Below are 19,432 nucleotides of genomic sequence, written 5' to 3'. Positions count from 1 at the left end.
ACATTCCTTATGTGACAATTATAAACCGAAAATTTAATTTTAAAAACAATATTTACTTTTTCTCTATTTTATGTCTCCAATGAAGCCTTAACAGAATTGGCATTCTCCGTTTCTGAACGCCCTGCGCATGCGCCGTGCGTGCATGGATCTGCACTACTGATATACAAGTTATTCTGGAATCTCCAATCGGATTGGATTTATTTGGATTGACGAAAATAGGTGCATTTAATTGATGTTTTTGAATGGATCAGTTGAGTGAATAACTCAATAAATCACTTTTAAAAACAGTCCCTTATTGCCACCTACTGACATAACCTGGAGAAAGGAAGAAGAAAAAAACAAAAGTAAAAACAGGTAGGGTTAAGGGATATGTAAAGTGGGAGGAGTTGGATCCAGATCCAGGGGGCGGAGACAGGTAGGTTTAGGGATATGTAAAGTGGGAGGAGTTGGATCTTCTGTTCTGCAGTGAGGACCATCTCAAAAATCCCAGTAGTCTTTGAATGGCGATAAGCCAATCAAATTCAAGGAGCAGAACTAACTGTTATATAATGCTAGACAATATCAATTCTTGATGTTGGAAATCAAACAATCATATACATTTTTAATGTTAAAGTAGTGAAATAGTTACACTGATGGTCTCAAGCCAGTTTATACTTGTAGAGAATGTTTGTTTTCCCTATCATTTGTTAATGAAAGTGTTTGTATTTTGCGATTCCATAATGTCAAATAGTAAAGAAAAGAAAAAAGGACAAATTATCAAGATAGAGAACAACTTCATTAATGAAAACAAACAAGTAAACTAACATTTTTGGAGACAAGGAGGTTTTATTTCTAATATTTTAATGTTTTTCTTGTAATCTCATTACCTCAAAATCAGAGAAGACAGAAACCAAAACTGAGTGACCAACCAAGCTAATGTAGTTTTATGGACACACGTTTAAATGCTGTGCATATATACAAAGGAAATCATTTCACACCAGCACCCCTGTGTATGGACGGGGCACTTCACATTTTCACAAACCTGTTCTTATCCGAAAAAAATGTCTTGATTTTCCTCTGTGATAATGAGGCACACAATGTGTTGAGGCATAAACAGAAACAAAGAGGAAAAAAATGACCAAACAAAAAGTTAAATAGACATTCCCCCCACTGGTTATACACGAGTATATGCAAGCAGTAATTGTACAGTATCAACATGATGAAAGAAAATTCACACAGCCTCACTCTTAAACCAACTCAAAGAATGAAGTCCTTCTGTTTTTAACCTCTAGTTTCTTTTTTGATGCATTTAAGGAAAAAATGCTATTTACAAAATCATACTTCTGAAACCTTGAAGATTCAGTGACTGGAGCTAGATTTCTCTGTGATTTATGCATTACCCTTTCCATTTGAATGTTAGCAAAAGAGAAAAGTAAGTAATATTTACAAATGACAACTCAAAATCATAATTACTTGAGCGAGTTGCAATGGCCAAAGTGTATGTTTGCTGTATTCCGTTCCGACTAAAGAAGCAGATGTGTCGATTTCTTCAAATGGTTGAATATGCACTACTAATGCACACGCACACATACACAGCAAAGTAAATGGAATTTGTTGATTCTGAGTTGTTGGTGTAAAGCAGGGTCGCCGTGGCAAGTTAAACAGCGCTCAGGTCCCTCCCTCTGGGATCTCACATTGGGCGGAGAAGAGTTCAGTCTCATCTGAGATTGCTTTTGCTTAATCCACTTTGACCACGCTGTAGATCTTGGTGACAAACCAAAAGCAGGCAAAGAATCCAATTGTTCCTGGAAGCAAGAAATACAAAAGAGATCGAGATTAGTAAAACACTACAAAATATATCCTTGAAGCACTACTTTTCTCTTCACTCAAAATTGCACATAAAGACGGTCTACAAACATTGAATGTTTGGAACAAAACATCCCACAATTTTACCTGCCATTACTTTAAAAAAAAAAAAAAAAAAAAAAAAAAAGGAGAAAGAGTTAAAGCAGAACTCAAAGGGATGATAGCACAGTGATAAAGTGCCATTTTTAAAAGTTTCTTGTTGATGCCAAAATGGTCACTGACACGGAACTCACGGAACTCAAGGTTCTTCATTCAGTCACACAGCTAAATAATATTGAATTTGTTTAGACCAGTGGTTCTTAAGCAGGGGGTTGGGACCCACTAGGGGGCCACAAACTTCGTGGGCCTCAGGATGACTTAAAAGTATTTATCATGATATAGCAATCATGATATAACAAACTAATCTCTCTAAAGCTACTTTTTTAATTATGTAAAAAGCACAACACAATTTTCCATGAAAATTGCACCACAAAATTCCATGATTTCCAGGACGCATCTCTGAACAGCATGTGCAAGGCTTTCACAAACAAAGCTCTCTCTACACTATAAATTTCAAATTCAAAATGAGCCTGCCACCTCATTTCATGATGCCCGCAAAATAATTTCATTATATTGTGATCCTGGTCATGTCATATTTTTACCTCATTTTGTTTAGCCTGCAAAGTTAATTTCAGAAACGCATGAATGAAACTTCTCAGTTTTAGTACTTCACGATCAATCAGTTAGTGCTTTCCTTGTGAATATTAACCCTTTGATACGTACGATCACCGATGTGTTTAGAACGTTCAGGATGTGATCAACTGCTTGCTACACGTATTTGAGAATTGGAAAAACAAAAATTTCAGATTAGTTGAAAAAACAAAGAAATAAAACCATAGGCCTACGTTATGTCAGGGATACAGTGTGCAGTGTCAATGCAGTACATTATATCTATACTACTGATTTCAGAGAAGCAAGTTCTAAATAAAACCAATAAGTGTCTATTTAATAATTACCATAATGAAACAAGGTATCAATATATTGAGTTTGTAATTGTCATCAAGCAAACTGTAAACAGTTTTTATAGCTAAAAATGTTTACACTTTAGCAAGGACCTATATAAGGTAAATTACATTACATTAAATTATCTGCAGCATGATCTGATTGTAATGTTTGTTACATAATATGGTTAAAGAAAATAAATGCATAAATAAATAGACTACTCTCAAAATAACTAGAATTTAATGCTTTGGTGCTTTTTTTCAAAAAAAAAGAAAAGAAAAAAAGAAAAGAAAAGAAAAGAAAAGCAGCTTTGTGAAATTCTTGTGAAATAATGAGTTATGAAATAGGTCTTAGATATTCAGTTGGCCCTTGGGGGCACACATAACCCTGAGGTTATGTCTGAGGCCCGGGCAGAAATGGAGTTCAACACTTCTGCTCTACACACACACAGACCTGTAAAGAGGAAGAAGATGAGCGCCATGATCATGGTGTAGCCAAAGTAAAGAATGGTGCTGGCAAGTCCACTGATCTGTAGCTTTGAGAAGAAGTAATGGATGGCATAGACCAGGAAATAAACAGCTGTGAATCCGCTGGTCAGGAAGGAACGCCACTGCCAGTGATAGTCCTGAGAGATGACACATTCACAAAACAAATGAATAAAATGAAATAAACAATTCTCCAAAATATGCATATGGCCACGTGTATGTACTCTCACCTCAGCACACAGGTGGAAGTAGCACAGGAGGATGGTGGCCTCAGAGCAGGTGATGACCAGGATGATGAAGACCAGGAAGAGAAAGCCAAACATATAGTACATCTGATGAGACCTGCAACATCAATCATTTACATTAGTTTGTAAACCTAAAACCTGTTGGTTTCATGGTCTGGTATTCGTAAAGAGGTGTACTGAGTAACCATTAATAGACCCTGATTCTAAAGTGCATCATGAACTTCACATCAGCACTGACCAGATGCTGTTAAGGATGAAGAACAGCTGGATGAAGATGCAGCCAAATGGCAGGATTCCACCCATGACAATGCCAGGAAGAGGTTTAGTGTAGAAGGACTGCTCTGGAATCTGTCTGGGGATCTGATTGGTCCTCACGGGATGTTCAATGCCCTGATTTTATACAAAAATAACACATTTATAACTTCATTTAAACAACAGAATTATGGATGGGGTTCTGGATTATTTTTCAACAAACAAAATTAAGTTTTGGGAAACAATCTGAAAGTAAAGAAAGCTTACGCTTTTCTTGAAACCAAAGTAAGCTCCAATAAAGGTGAGGGGCACTGAGATACAGAACCACAGAGCCAGGATGGCCACCAGAGTGCCAAATGGCATGGCAGCTGATGAACCCTCGCCCCACAAAATCAGATTCATTACGAAAAAATCAGCAAACACCACCCTGAAAAAGCATGTAAATTTATTATTAACAACAAGCTATATTTAATCAAGCTACATGTCAAAGCATAAGACTTCAAAGTGCAAGTTCAAAATTTTGCAAAATAGACCAAATCTCCCATTAACTGTTCCATTTAACAATATAACTGCTTAATGAAATTCTAATGAAATCTATGGATTTAAATTTAAAGAAATTATGGATTTTTCATTTACCCACCCTGGACAGAGAAATGCTGTCAACAGAACATTGGTCTTCCACTTCTCCCCACCGAAGGCTGCAAAAAGTGAGAGAGACCAGTTGACCTCACATTTTAACAAGGAGGCAAACCAAATTTTAAACCACAAAGAGAACATATGGTCAATGTGATACTATAGTGCTGTATTTAATAAAGGAATTTGCTAGCAATGAGTTCTTGTTGTTTCATTTCTTTTACATTTAAATAGGTGCATTAAAAAAACGTTGTGTTCTAAATATTTGCTAGCATATGAGGCTGCATCTTTTTATCACATACTTCTACTAGGCTCTAAAATTATAGATTTTACTTGTAATTAGTAGGGGTGGGAATCTTTAGGCACCTCACAATCCAATCCGATTCTAGGAATCACCATCCAATTCCAAAACGATTCTTGATCTATATTATATATATATATATATATATATATATATATATATATTTTTTTTTTTTTTATTATTATTAATTAGTTTACCAAATTTAAATCTTACGTTTACTTGTACATTTTTATTACTTATTATAAGAACTTTTTAAAATAATTACTAAATAAAAATTAAATTTAAACAATTTTATGTTAAGAATTTTAGCTAATTAAATACAGCTTCAAAACTTTCAAGCAAATAGTAAATAATAAAGAGGAACAAAGAAACATAGTACAAGTTATAAACAGTGTTTTAAGTATCTAACAATGACAGCCAATCAGAATCCATCCTGCTTTAATGAGGTTGAGCATTTAAAGCGGCAGACGGCGTAACTGCATCGCGTACTTAGAATAAACAGTATGTTATCGTCAGCTGGTGTGGATGCTAATATAGTTATCTTTATAGGCATCATTCCTGGTGTGAACAGGCCTTAGTGCTTTAAGTATATGAACATTTTCCAGTCAAGAGCAGCAAGTGATTTTCTCTTAGATTTAATGCTGTTTGATTATTACTGATGACGATGATCATAGACAGCAAGAGCTGCATTCACATCAATGTACAGATCTATTTTGACATGTCAGATGTTTTGTCCTTTCTGTCTAATTCCTTAAAACAAAACTGATATTGTTTACATTTATTTTTCATCATAAAAGCATTTTGAGATGCAAGTGCATTTAACGTGAGCATTTGAAAGCAGCCGTCTGTCAGTGAGTGAGTTTCGTGTATTGACTATATAGTCCTACTGCATTCCAAACGGTATAAATGATGCCTTCCTGGAGCATTTATAAGAGAAAACACTGAAATATCGGTGGGCAAGACCACACATCATAAGCATAACATTTCTCACAGCACATATGCTGTGCAATGAAGTCTGCGATTGTAATTCATTTCAACCTTTTCGAACTTTATGGATGTTTATTTTATGGAAGGTTTGAGGGTTTTTGTGTGTGTGGAATTTGAAGCAAGCAGAATACGGCTGTTTCTAGAGCACACAGTGTCATCGCGCATCAGTGGTTAAAAACTAAACCCAGAATCGTTGAAGAGAGAATTGCGATGCATCGGAGAATCGATTTTTTTTCTCCCACGTCTAGTAATTAGTGCTGTCAAATTTACAGGTACTTTGGCACCAAGTCGATACTGAAATTGTAAAAAAAAAAGTGACGGTTTTGGAGAAGTACAGGGAACTGATTCCATTCAGTACCCGCTGATAGGCGGCTGCTTTCAAACACTCCTATGTGTATTTGAGTTTGAGCTCTGAAGAGGTTACTTGTAGTGTTTCTTTGTTCTTTTATTCATTACTGACTTTCAATTTGACATCTTAAAACAATGTTAGAATTCACTGAAATTACTATTATTATTTTTTTTTATCTCTTTTTAAGATTCAAATATTTAAAAACTGTCACATTACTTTTTCTTAAAAAGTCAAAAGAGAACAGTAACACCTCCTCTTCCATTTCACAAGATGTTGTGGGTAATATTAGATGAAAATGCATTTACAGATACTTCAAAAATCTACCCAAAACAGTACACCTTATATTTCACATTTATATTTGGAAAAACAATTGTAATCTTTTTTAGGTTGGACAAGTGAATTGTATGTCTGCTCTTTTGACTGACACTGGGAAATAGTCTGTGAGGCAAGCAATGAGAAACCAAGAAACCAAAAGCATAAGCACTGGGATGCTGCCTCTGTTATTTTATTATCTTTTAGATACTATTATAGTTTCCTTTTTTACATTTTTTTAAATCATATTTTATTAGCTATAGTTTTTTAAAATATGTCTATTAAGTTTTAATTAATTTTATTTCAGTTTTAGCTACATCAAATTAAACTAAATGGCAGCTAGCTGAAATAAAATAATATAAACATTTTAACGTTTATTTCAGTTAACTATAATAACTCTAATAACTCTGTGCACTATTATTTCCCACAATCCTGTGTATCACGTTTGGTTGGTGGAAAAAAATTATAAAAATGGCTGATGGACCAATTAAAAGAAGAAAATTCATAAATGTTTATGATTCAGTTTCTAACAAGAAATAAGCCGATGAAAAATTGAGAGAAGATCAAAGGGGACAATTAACATCTGTTGCATGACTGATGTTAAAACAGACAGAGCTCAGCAGATGGATCTACAACTGATATCATAGTAGGACAAAGAAGAGTAAGCTCTCATTGTAATCTGCACAAGCCGTCGAACACAGCTAAAGCAAAAAAGCAGCAGGGGTGTGTATGCCTGCCTGTTCGGGTAGAGGGCTCCTTTGACACTAATTAAATCTAACGAACTGCAGACAGCCCTAATGAAGGGAGGATCAGAGGTCAAAGGTCATACCTCTGCTGTGTACTTACATTTGTAGTAGCGGGCAGCCACATAACCAGCTGGAGTACCCAGCAGCACCCACAGCACTACTGCGCATGTCATCAGAGCTCCACGATTGGCAGGTGACAGGAAACCCAAACAGGCAAAAACTAAAGGATGAGAACGAGAGAAAGGAGGTAAACGTTGTCAAGTTCAGGGTTGCATAAATTTATAAAATTTGACACACTTAAACAAGTATATTCAGACAATGTGTATCAAAAACTCATCAAATTCCATCACAGGACAGTCCAGGTTCATACATTGTATCAGCCATCACAAAGCAAACATTTATCCTTGTTGTATTTTTGGTAACATATTACTTTTATAATAAACTATTAAAAAAAATAAAAAAAAAATAAAAATAAAAAGATTTGTCCAAACATCTTACTACACTGGTCACACTGCATTTTAGAAAAATATAAATCTAACATGTTTTTTATTGTCAGTAATGTTAATCAATACATTATTTTGACATTCGTATATAAGTATAACATATATAAGTAAACAAAGGAAAAAGTGTATTCTATCAATAAAGGCCTGAATTTACCGCTCAGCTCTCCATATACTTACAGAGAGTAACAAATGTCATGATAAAGATCTGAGTCCCAGAGCCCAGAAACACAGACAGCAGCATGCCTTTCCTGGGCGGCCTGAAGACATCTCCGTGAACAAGCTTCCAGCCAAATTCCTCCTGGGCATCCTCCTGGAAAAGATGAAGTGAAAAAGCGAGGCTTTAACAATAGCAGGGAGCTAACGGAACCCAGTTCAGGCGTGGGTTTGGGTCTACAGCCCAATTACGGCTCTCAGAGATCAAAGAAAAGACGCCGGTTGCTGCTCAGACCAATGATACATTGTGTCACTCTCGATCTGGCCTTAATGAGTCTGATGTGAGTGGAAGGAGGAGGGGCCATGGTGAGACACAGGAAAGAGAGAAGACGTAAAAGCAACAGATGTATGTATCACGCCTGACCCTGCGTGACCTCGAACACCAGATGGGAGGGGCTAAATATACCAAGATATGAAGAGATCTGAAGGCGAAGCGTGCGTATTTAAGGTGACCCATGTCAAGGGTGAAGGCCAGTGGCATGTCTTTTTATTGATTGGGGGGGGGGTGGCATGTCTTTTAAGAAGCAGTGTTGTATCTAAACAGTGCTAGATGACAAACTGCATGTTGTTTAGATGCCTGTAGTTTAGGTGTTCATTACCTAATACCTACAGAATTCAATTATTTTATTAGCATTGCCTCTAAACTGTTAAGCCCCCCCTTACACCCCCAACAAAAACATCCAGGAGCTGCCACTGGTAAAGACAGATGTGTGTGTATCCTTGTCTCTCCTCGTCAGTGTGACCCTCATTGTTGGCAGCAGATGATCCAGACCATATAACCACGAGTGACATACACACATTAATGCACATCCTGTAGGTTACGCTCATTAACTTACAAAACAAACACACTGAGTGCTACACACGCTCTTTTACAGAGCTATTCAAGTAGTTTAATTCGAGGGCCGGATTATCAAATCAAAAAGTTGACGTGGGCCGGGGGTCTTATTGGTAAGAATTATTTCATTTATAATTAATATAGGCTTAAATGAAAATATTCTGACAGTGAGACTTGGTAACCACAGGTAAAACCATACATGGCTACTCACTACCACTGTCAAATGATATTATATTATATGTTATATTGGCCTATAAAAAACATCTAAACACAGGTAGAAACTATACACACCTTCACAAAGAAATGAATTATGTATTCCCCTACCCACTTAATAAATAAATTGCAATATAAATAGCTATGACATAGTATTCCACATTTCCACAAACCATGGTAAATTACTACAGTTAATTCATGGTAAATGTTTGTAAGGGTGGTGATTTTGGGATTTAAAATTCTTCTAACTTCATTCATGGCACAATGTTTCTCCTGTTTTCCTCATCAGTCTTGTTGGGAATGTTGAGGCTGTTTCATCTGATTTAAAGTTCTAGTTTAATCATCGGTTGTTTTTTGGTTTTTACCCGAGAGGTGCGTATCGAATTGAAACGCTTCTCACTGGATGTCGCAGTTTAATAATGGTATCCGGGACTGGGAATAAACGCAGATCCTTTAAGCTTTCGTTCCGTTATCCACTGGGCTGTGCTGCGTAGTTCAAAGTAAACTAGTGAAACACCTGAAAACAGCACTATTTGTTCTGTATTTGTTGTTACTAACTGAGAAACAACTTAAGATGATTCACTGACAGAGCGGTCCAAAGCGCGTTTGGCCAATTCACGGAAAAGAAAGAAACGAGCCAAAAGAATGATTAATTCATGAATGATTGGAATCGCTGGTTCAGTTGACAGAAATACGGGACACACATAACTGCTGAAATATTCGCACGGAAAACATTTCTCAAGTCAGTCGGAGGAGCGTGCATGGTACGAACAGTGCCGTACAGCTGCAGGTGCCACTGCGGCCACGTATTTAACCAAATTTAGCCGCACCGCCAGGAAAAGAGGAGGAGGGAGGTTGGGATGTAATCGGGCCGAATGAAGATGATTGGCGGGCTGGATTTGGCCCGAGGGCCGCCAGTTGAATAGCCCTGCTCTATTATGTGTAAGACAAAAACTCGGCTGTACTAAAACATACAAGCTGACACACTCACATACACACATAATGTCATATGAGAGGACTGATCACATATCAGACAGTGACATGATAGTTGTAGAGCAGAACTCACCACAGAGTCCATCTGGTTGTATCGGGCGATGTCTTTATGAAGTGTTCGTAGCATGATCATAGCGACCATCCCCGAAAGGAAGAGCACAATGACCAGAGAGTTCATGATACTAGTGGCAGAGAACAGAACAGCTGAGCATGCATGCGTTATATGCTAAACTACATCATGGGTTTATTAGGATATGGACCCTGAGCCAAATGACACCCTCAGTCCCTGCAATCCAATTTTTCTGACAAAATGCAAGGGGTCCACATTTTCAATCGCATGTTTCAAGACACCAAATAAAACACAGACTCATGAGCACAATAGCTATGTTCCCATCCACCTATTTTTATGCACATTTTGGGATATCGCATAAAAGAAAAAGATGCGCACAGATTCTAAAAATGCGCATAAAAAACTTTAACAGATATCTTTTTTATGCAATATGAAAACATGCGCATATACTACGATGGAAACACTTTTACCAAATAAATTCCTTGATGCGCTTCAAAAAACACATGTGACTTTACGATGGGACAACATAACTGGACCAGCCAGCGGACTGATCTCGTTGCACAGCATCTGAAATGCTGTTTTGGTCATTCTGTAATGCCTGAGCAAAGTCTGTCGTTAAAGTGGTTCGGTATAATTCCCTCGCAGAAGCGCCTCACATGATTGTGTTCACAAACACCAGGCACCTGAATGCAAGATAACATGACAGTGTTTATTGCGGTTCATCTGCGTGCTCTGAGGGGCAAGTAATTTATTATATACAAAAATTATTATATACAGTGGCTTCTACTGCAGCAACTTCCATTTTTCTGAGTGATAATTAGTGCCAGTTCATCAGGAAGTGACGATTTGGTTCTCTTCGACTCACTGGATGGAAACAGTGCTTTATTCGCAAATGTTTTATGCGAAATTACAAATTTGTGCACAGGTTAAATTCGCAACTTTGGATGGAAACATAGCTAGTGCTGTGCTTCAATCTCAAACACGCAATGGGCAGTTATTGGCCAGCTGGCGGCCATCACAGTGTCATATACGCGCCAGTTTCTTTTTACTCGCATTTGGTGCTTGCCGAGGGTTCATTTTAAACCCTGGCTGTGTTCCACACAGAGATGCTAGATGACTTGTGCAGTGCTGTGCAGAAGCTATGGTATCATTTCATGAAATACATGCGTTATAATATATATTCGAAAATGCAGTAATTTATGCAATTCATGTAGGTCATACTTAGGTGGGAAAAAAAGGAGATCTGTATTAAAGGGTTAGTTCACCCAAAAATGAATATTCTGTCATTAATTACTCACCCTCATGTCGTTCCACACCCGTAAGACCTTCGTTCATCTTCAGAACACAAATTAAGATATTTTAGATAAAGTCCGATGGCTCAGTTAGGCCTGTATTGGCAGCAAGATAATTAACACTTTCAGATGCCCAGAAAGCTACTAAAGACATATTTAAAACAGTTCATGTGACTACAGTGGTTCAACCTTAATATTATGAAGAGAAAAGAATACTTTTTGTGCACCAAAAAAAACGAAATAACGACTTTATTCAACAATATCTAGTGATGGGCGAATTCAAAACACTGTTTCATGAAGCTTCAAAGCTTTACGAATCTTTTGTTTTGAATCAGTGTTTCAGAGCGTGTATCAAACTGCCAAAGTCTCGTGATTTCAGTAAACGAGGCTTCGTTACGTCATAAGTGTTTCGAAATTTCAATGGTTCACCACTGGGGGGCATGACTTTGGCAGTTTGATACATGCTCCGAACCACTGATTCGAAACAAAAGATTCGAAGCTTCACGAAGCAGTGTTTTGAAATCGCCCATCACTACATATTGTTGAATAAATTCATTATTTTGTTTTTTTGTTTTTTAGCACATAAAAAGTATTCTCGTCGCTTCATAACAGTAAGGTTAAAACACTGTAGTCACATGAACTGTTTTAAATGTCTTTAGTAGCTTTCTGGGCATCTGAAAGGGTAAATTATCTTGCTGGCAATGCAGGCCTCACTGAGCCATTGGATTTCATCAAAAATATCTTAATTTGTGTTCCGAAGATGAACAAAGGTCTTACAGGTGTGGAATGACATGAGGGTAAGTAATTAATGACAGAATTTTAATTTTTGGGTGAACTAACCCTTTAATGCAGGAGGAAAAAAACATACAAATCACATCCCTGGTAATAACATTAATCCCACTACATTCGAGAGTATGTATTTTGCAGTAAAGTCCACACCAGTGTGGGCACTGCAAATGATGCTTCTATAGTGCACTGCAACTGTAAAGGAGGAGCTTGTGATAACTCAAGTCCGCTTTGAGTGTGTCATTTAGGACAGGGCCATATAATGTATGTAGTGTGTGATATGTGCTCTCACCTGAACCACTGAATGTTGGTGTGTGGCATTGACTCAAGAATATAATCCCATCTAGAGGCCCAGCGAATTTGTTTTTCCTCCTGAAAACACCAAACCAGCAGTTATAGAAGAGTTCTGCAGAAACACTGGCATAATAAAACACAGCAGGGGTCTCCAATCTCTTACAGGCTAAAGGACACCTTGGCTGATAGAGAGACAGAGCAGGGACACTGTTACATACTGTATCAAAAAATGATTGTTGCATTTTACACCTGGTCTGTAATAATAGTGAATAAACCCAAATTGACATATTTACATACTTGGTTATGATTGCAAATTATTTACATACTTAGTTATGGTTGTAAAGCCTTTTAAATAATAAATTTAAATGTTATCATTTTAATTTTCATACATAGTCTAGTATGGAATGAACAATAAAACTTTTAGCTGAAATTTAGTTTTGGTTCAAGTTCATGTAATACTGTATTTTTAATTGTAATTATTAAGCAACAATAAGCAGACCCCTGCTTTACAGAAAATGTGACGTGAAACCAGTATGCCACCTTGTGTAAAAAAGCAGAACACTTCTCAATTTGAAATGAAGAGGAAGAGCAATAGAAACTGTATATGATATGTATAAAAACTACTATACAAAATAAAAAAAGAAGATGAAAACACTTTGATTCAGTTTAACGATTCAGTTTTATTTAGTTCACACAAATTAGTCATTTATTCACCCTGATGTCGTTCCAAACCCATTTGACACTCGTCAGAATACAAATTAAAATATTTTTCAATATTCTCTCATCATTTTTGACCATTCACTGAAAATTTAGGCAATCAATATTTTCAAGCTTTAAAAGTACATAAGGTCACACAAATAATCCATATGAATCGAGCAGCTTAAAATCTAAGTCTTCCAAAGAGACATGATCACTTTATATGATGAACAGATTTAACCTAGGCGTTTATTCACATATAAACATACAGAGCACATCAAATATGGTAAACAGGAGCTCAAACGTGCTTCCTTGATGCACAAACCTCATTGGTTCTTGCACGTCAAGCACACATGGTTGAGTTTGTTTTCCTTATTCAATGTGCTCTATGTATGCGTGGTAATCAATGTTTATGTGTGTTTATAAACCTAAAATAAAATCTGTTAAATCGCATAAACTGATTGTCTCTGTTCACTAGACTTGGATTAAACCGCTCAATTAATATGTATTAATTTTACAATGTCAATGTTTTGAAGCTTAAAAATGTTGATTGCCCACACTTTCAATGATGAGAGAATATTAAAAATATCTTAATTTGTTTTCCAAAGATGAAAATGTATTATGGGTTTGAAACAATATAAGGGTAAGTAAACAAAGACGGAATTTTCATTTTGGGTGAACTATTCCTTTAAGGCTGGTATGGAAGTACTTAAATCACTGACCAAAAACTTTATGGAGTAGGTGTAGGGAATCTTGATTTCTCCTTTGAACTTGTTGCTCAGGCTCATGGGAGGTCCTGTACAGTCTGGTTTTTCTGTGTTGGTTTGCTTAAAGCTTTAAAAAGAAAGAGAAACATACTCCATATGTACATATTAACATAAACATTCTATCATTATCCTCAATTTGACAATTAAATATATTGATGTGTTTTTTGTTCAATCTTAAATGGCTAAACAGCGCTCTTCTCTGCTGCCATATTATTAGTTGGAATTTTCTATAGAGCCTTAAATACCTTTTGGGCTCTAATTTAGCTGCGACCAGTCTGGCACCAGCAGCCTCATTCTCCACCTTGTGGTAGAAGATGGTAATGTCCACATGGTTGAAGATGTAGAAAGTGTCTTTGTCATTGAAGTCAGCCTGAGTGAAAATGACCATTTCTTGAATAAGTTGTATTAAACAGAACACTCAACATATGACCTATGAAAAGGTTGTGGGTAAGTGTTACTCACATTGACCACACAGGCGTCTTTGGCCCGTCCCGTATCCGTGACATAACAACCAATGGGGAAACCAGGATTACAGAACTTTTGATTGTCCTCCACATCATAACACCAGGTCACCGGCATATTATCAACAATCCTGAGAGAGACAAATAAGTCATGAGATGCCACGCCTCATTGTATTTCTGTTACTGCTGGAAGAGGAGAGACTGAGTGACTGCCTCACCAGTGGTGTTGGTAATTTAGGAGCATTCCCTTCTTGAGGAAGTCCAGTTTGACTTTATCGTCCGATTTTTCTGTGCTGTAAGATTTAACACAGACAGTCTGGCAGTCCAAATTCTTGTTGAAGAAAAACTAGAAGAAAAAAAGGATACTGAATAAAATGCTATGATAAAGAGCACAGAATATTTTTATGTACATTCTGATGTAAGGACAAAGTCAGAGCTTGAGTGGACATGCATTTTCATTTACGCATTTGCTTTTATCACATGCTTTATCCCAAGTGATTTACGTTGCACTTAAGATATACATTTTATGTTGGTGTTATCTTGATTATCTTTATCTTGGTGTTACTAGCATAGGAACGCTGTGTGATATACCTTATACGGGGACGGCTCAATTCTCTCTCCAAACAGTACCTGACCCAAGTTCTCAGATGGACGCTTCTCAGACTGATCAGCACAAAAATCAAACCTGAAAGATTAAAAATAATGAAGTATAAAGCTTTCTGGACACAATTAACCATCAAAATAAACCATACACAACAATGTTTCAAAAAAAAAAAAAAAAAAATAAAAAAAAAATAACAAAATCTACCACTTGTCAATCTGTCCAGTATGACTGGTTAGGTTTCAGATATGAAATGACTGTGTGATTATGTTACTGATGTGGGTGTCTTGTTGTGCAGCTTTACCTGTATTGCCCAAGACAATTTTCCCTTCACAGGGACAAATAAAGTATAAAGTAAAGTAAAGTATATGCTTCCTTACTGCACTTCTAATTTGTTCTTCTAATTCAGGATTTCCAGTTTAATAATTTATCAGGTGACATGACGGTTAAACTGTCAATATTTGATCACACCTCGCAAAGTTGGCCTATTCTCTATACAGCTGACTACTGGGTGGGTGTGGGCATTTTAAATGGATTCAAATTCTTAGTGAACAACTTTATTTGCAATGTATAGTCATAAAATGTATGCTCAGGAAACAAATAATGTAACTGATATTAACCCAAACATTAAACATAAATAACAAACATTCCTGGGCTACAGAGGTTTTTTCTATCACCGTAAGATCCACAGTAACCAAAATAGGATATATACAGTTTGCAACAAAGATGTTTCTGTAACATCTTCTGTGTGCATATTATTACATACTATTTGTAACTCTTGATTTTGAGGCCTTGGAGTAGGGCTGCTCGATATATCGCAAATGTACATTTTACAACGGCCTGCGATATCTACTGCATGATTTTAATACTCCAACAGATTACAAAAAGTTTTAGGTCAATGTAGACAGCAGAGAGTAGACTGGACACATGACTGTTACATACTTGTGACATGCTTAATGTTATTAAATGCAATAAGCGAAGTACTCACGCACACAGAAATTCGCATGATCCTGAATTCAGTTCTCTTCCATAGCTTATATGGTCAAATACGCACAAAATTATGTCAAAATGCCCATCTTACTGAGTATTCACGTAAACACAGTCCGTTATATCTTAGGTGGACTAAACAGTTGAGAAAGAAAGCCTGCGTATAACAATATATTGGATCCGTGCAGTTCTTAAAGTGACAGCAGCCTAATAAACCTGCTTCCATCTGTGTGCTTAATGGTAATCAAACAACAAAAGACAGAGAAAATCACTCACTGCTCTTGACTGAATAACTTTTGTAGCTTTAATGAGAATCAGTATATATTTAATTCATACAACGAAAACTAAGCAGTGTTTTATTTTTACATTTGATTATCCAATTTCTGTTGTTAAATAAACCTAATGTAGGCCTACATGGAACCCTACACCCCCTGGCTTACACTGATGTTATAATGACACTTACTTTTTATGTAATGCTAAAGTAAAACAGCGCTGTTCACTTTCAGAAGTTGTAAGGATGCTTTCTTCTCACAAAATGTGAAACATGTATGTTGGTTATATCATTTTCAGTTTTTAAATAATTTAAATTTAATTTACACAAAGAATTATTGTATTGCATATCGAATATCGCATTATTTAACGAGTTATCGCCTATCACATTTTTCTTCAATATTGTGCAGCCCTACCTTGGAGGAATTCAGTAAGGTATAGTTCCCCTGAAAAATTATTTTTATTTTTAAATTATTTCATTATTTACTCATCCCCATGTCATTCCAAATCTGTATGACTTTCTTTCTTCTGTGGAACATTAAAGAAGATATTTTGAGAAATGTCTCAAGTGTTTTTTTTGTTTTGTTTTTTCTAACCATTCAATGGAAGTCAATAACTGTAAGTAATTGTTTGGTTCCAAAATTCTTCAAAATCTTCCTTTGTGTTCATCAGACAAAAAAAGAAGAAGACATTTTTTGTTTGTTTTTGTTGTTTTAAGTGTATTCTATTAAAAGAAAGCCGTCAAGAGTACACATGTTAATTCAGACAGAACAACCTCAGGAGTTTGAGCAGACAGTAAGTGCAAGGCTGATTAATAATGCAGAGCATATGCCATATTGAATGTCTTGTGAGGAAAAGTAAGACATTTTTGCCTCCATTCGATTATACAGCGGTGGTCTGGCTGAAAGGCCTCTGTGTTAACATAACAGCACTCCCTCAGCCTGCAGACAGTCTGAGCACAAATCTCTACATTCAAACTTTCCTCCCCTCCCTCTCCAGCATTCTCTCTAGTGTTTCGCCGACACCCTCACTCCATTTCATCCTTTTCAGGTTTTCCCTCAGCTTTGTAAAGTCCAATGCAAAAGAAAGAGTTACTCATGCAAATCTTGAGCAAAACCATGCAAGATTTCTTCAGTGTTGTCCATTAACTAAACTTAAAACTTTTAAAATTCGTTTTTTATTCATTGCAATGAAGCTAAAATAAAATAAAATATAAATATTAGATGCAACACTGCAACTGAAATAACACAGTACTAAAATGATTAAAACAAAAAATGGAAATAAAAAATACAGCTAAACAAATATTTTAAAAACAAAAACTAATAAAAATAACAAAAGCACACAACAAAATTACTAAAAATTAAAATAAATTAAAACGAAAATTGAAAATACAAAAAATAAAAGTTCATTATTAATAAATACTTTAACAGTATATAACACTATCCATCAATAACAAATGTTTTTTTTTTTTTTTTTTTACTCACGCTGTGTATTCATAGGGCAAAACAGACTCCACAGAATCCAGCCTGTTCACAAACAGCTCAATGGATGACTGTTGAAGAGACAAGCAGTGAAGGTTAAGTTAATGTCCACAGTATTTACTTCTTTTCGTAATGAGTCACTGTTTGAAATCATGCAAGTATTCATACACTGTATTCCTGTCGTAATGGCGTCTGTACAAAAACACATTTCTATAAATGATTAGAATAAAGGTTTTAGAAAAAAACAATTACCATGTGAACCATAATCCTCAGCAAAATGTCATAGTTACTACAGTTATAGTACAGTACTACAGTAGTAAGTACTACAGTAAAAACAACACATTAATATAGGGCGCCTCGAAACTGTAAAAAGGTTTCACAAGATTTTTTTATTTTTCTTGATTATGATACCACCATTTTATTGTAGTAAAGTATATTATATGATATTTAAGTATAAAAATATTAGTGTAGTAACTATTGTATTTAGGTGGAAAGTGGCTACCACTATAATCATAGTTAGTTATTACAAAGGAAAGGCATTTAACAATTCAATAGTTCACTGAGTATAATGGGCAACCCCCACAAAAGATTATGGAAATAAGGAGAAAAAACTTCTGTCACACCTGTTGAACCAGTTTAAATGTGGACATTTGTCACCAATGAGACCTGCTATTCCCCCACCCAATATTAAACACACTATTGCATTACATGATTCAACAATAATATAATGAAAATGACGTCATGACAATTTTTCACTAGTGAATGGGATTTATCCAACTCATTCGTGACCTCTTTTATTCATCACCATGCATAATGTAGATACTTTTAATTATTAATTGTTGTGTGCACCCACACTTTTGCTCTTCTTCGGAAATATTCTGGTATACTTCAAAATTCTGCGGTGTGAAGCCAGATTAGTTCACTGAAAAATGAAAATTCTGTCAATATCACCATACATTAAAAGGGAATTACGACTGAGGCTGTCAGTTACTAACATTCTTCGAAATGTCTCCTTTTGTGCTCTATTTAAATAAATAACAAAAAAGAAAAAAGAAGCCACGATGTGTGAACAAAGATCGGCTAATTAAAGAATACACCCTTTTCTTTCTTTACTTTTTTTTTTTTAAAGAAATTACTTAGTCAAAGCTCTGATTGAGAGAGACAGACACATGAGAATGAACGGAAGCTCTTCTCTTGCAGGCCTCACAGACCCATCGGTAACGAAAGTCAGTTTTATGGCAGTACAAAGTTTGTAAAAGCAGTGAAACGAGCAAGTTTAGCTCTCATCTTCATAAAGGTAATGTTTCCACAACTGACACACATCAATAGCATATTGAGCTAGCATCACGAAGCATAGAGACCTGGTTAGAGATAAACACGACACATTTCATACATTTTACCGAAATAGTTTATTATGCTTATTACTGTAAATATTTACCTTGCAGTCTGGTACATCGCTGTTTTTTTCGCTCGCTTCGTTCTCACAGAAGCTGACCGGGGCCAAACCAGGAAGATAGAAACTCAACGCGTCCCGTAGCGACCCGCAAACAAAAAGCAACAAAAAAACAACACGGACACGGTGGAACACGACCATTTTGTCTCGACCGACTAGTTAAGGATTCGTTAGATGTATTTACATGCGTAAAATTTAGATATGTGTGTCAAAATCCAGACATTGGTGATAACTAAGCCCAAGCGTTAGCGAAACTGCTGCCTGCGTAGCAGCATCTGACTCCTCAGACACGTCATCCATCACGAACAGCATGATGGGATAGGGGAGGACTCCAATGCGGAAGAGAATGAAACCATCGCATAAAAATCTTTTAGAAAATGA

The 19,432-nt window shown here is 36.1% G+C and overlaps 1 protein-coding gene across 1 annotated transcript; it reads right to left on the bottom strand.

The window, feature by feature from the left end:
- Positions 1 to 805: 805 nt before the first annotated feature.
- On the bottom strand, positions 806 to 19,353 carry tm9sf2 (transmembrane 9 superfamily member 2). The gene is made up of 17 exons (XM_051887800.1): positions 19,037 to 19,353; positions 17,602 to 17,669; positions 14,851 to 14,944; positions 14,478 to 14,605; positions 14,261 to 14,390; positions 14,044 to 14,168; positions 13,754 to 13,865; positions 12,334 to 12,413; positions 9,967 to 10,075; positions 7,817 to 7,949; positions 7,237 to 7,356; positions 4,449 to 4,506; positions 4,076 to 4,235; positions 3,795 to 3,946; positions 3,542 to 3,653; positions 3,280 to 3,451; positions 806 to 1,784 (listed from the first exon to the last, which is right to left on the bottom strand). Exons 1-17 carry the CDS (start codon positions 19,190 to 19,192, stop codon positions 1,717 to 1,719), a joined length of 1,977 nt encoding a protein of 658 aa, XP_051743760.1. The 5' UTR covers positions 19,193 to 19,353; the 3' UTR covers positions 806 to 1,716.
- Positions 19,354 to 19,432: the final 79 nt, after the last annotated feature.

Source organism: Ctenopharyngodon idella, chromosome 1 (assembly GCF_019924925.1).
Source record: "Ctenopharyngodon idella isolate HZGC_01 chromosome 1, HZGC01, whole genome shotgun sequence".
Taxonomy (NCBI): domain Eukaryota; kingdom Metazoa; phylum Chordata; class Actinopteri; order Cypriniformes; family Xenocyprididae; genus Ctenopharyngodon; species Ctenopharyngodon idella.
The sequence above is the reverse complement of the archived record's forward strand: the minus strand, read 5'-3'. Positions and strand labels throughout refer to the sequence as shown.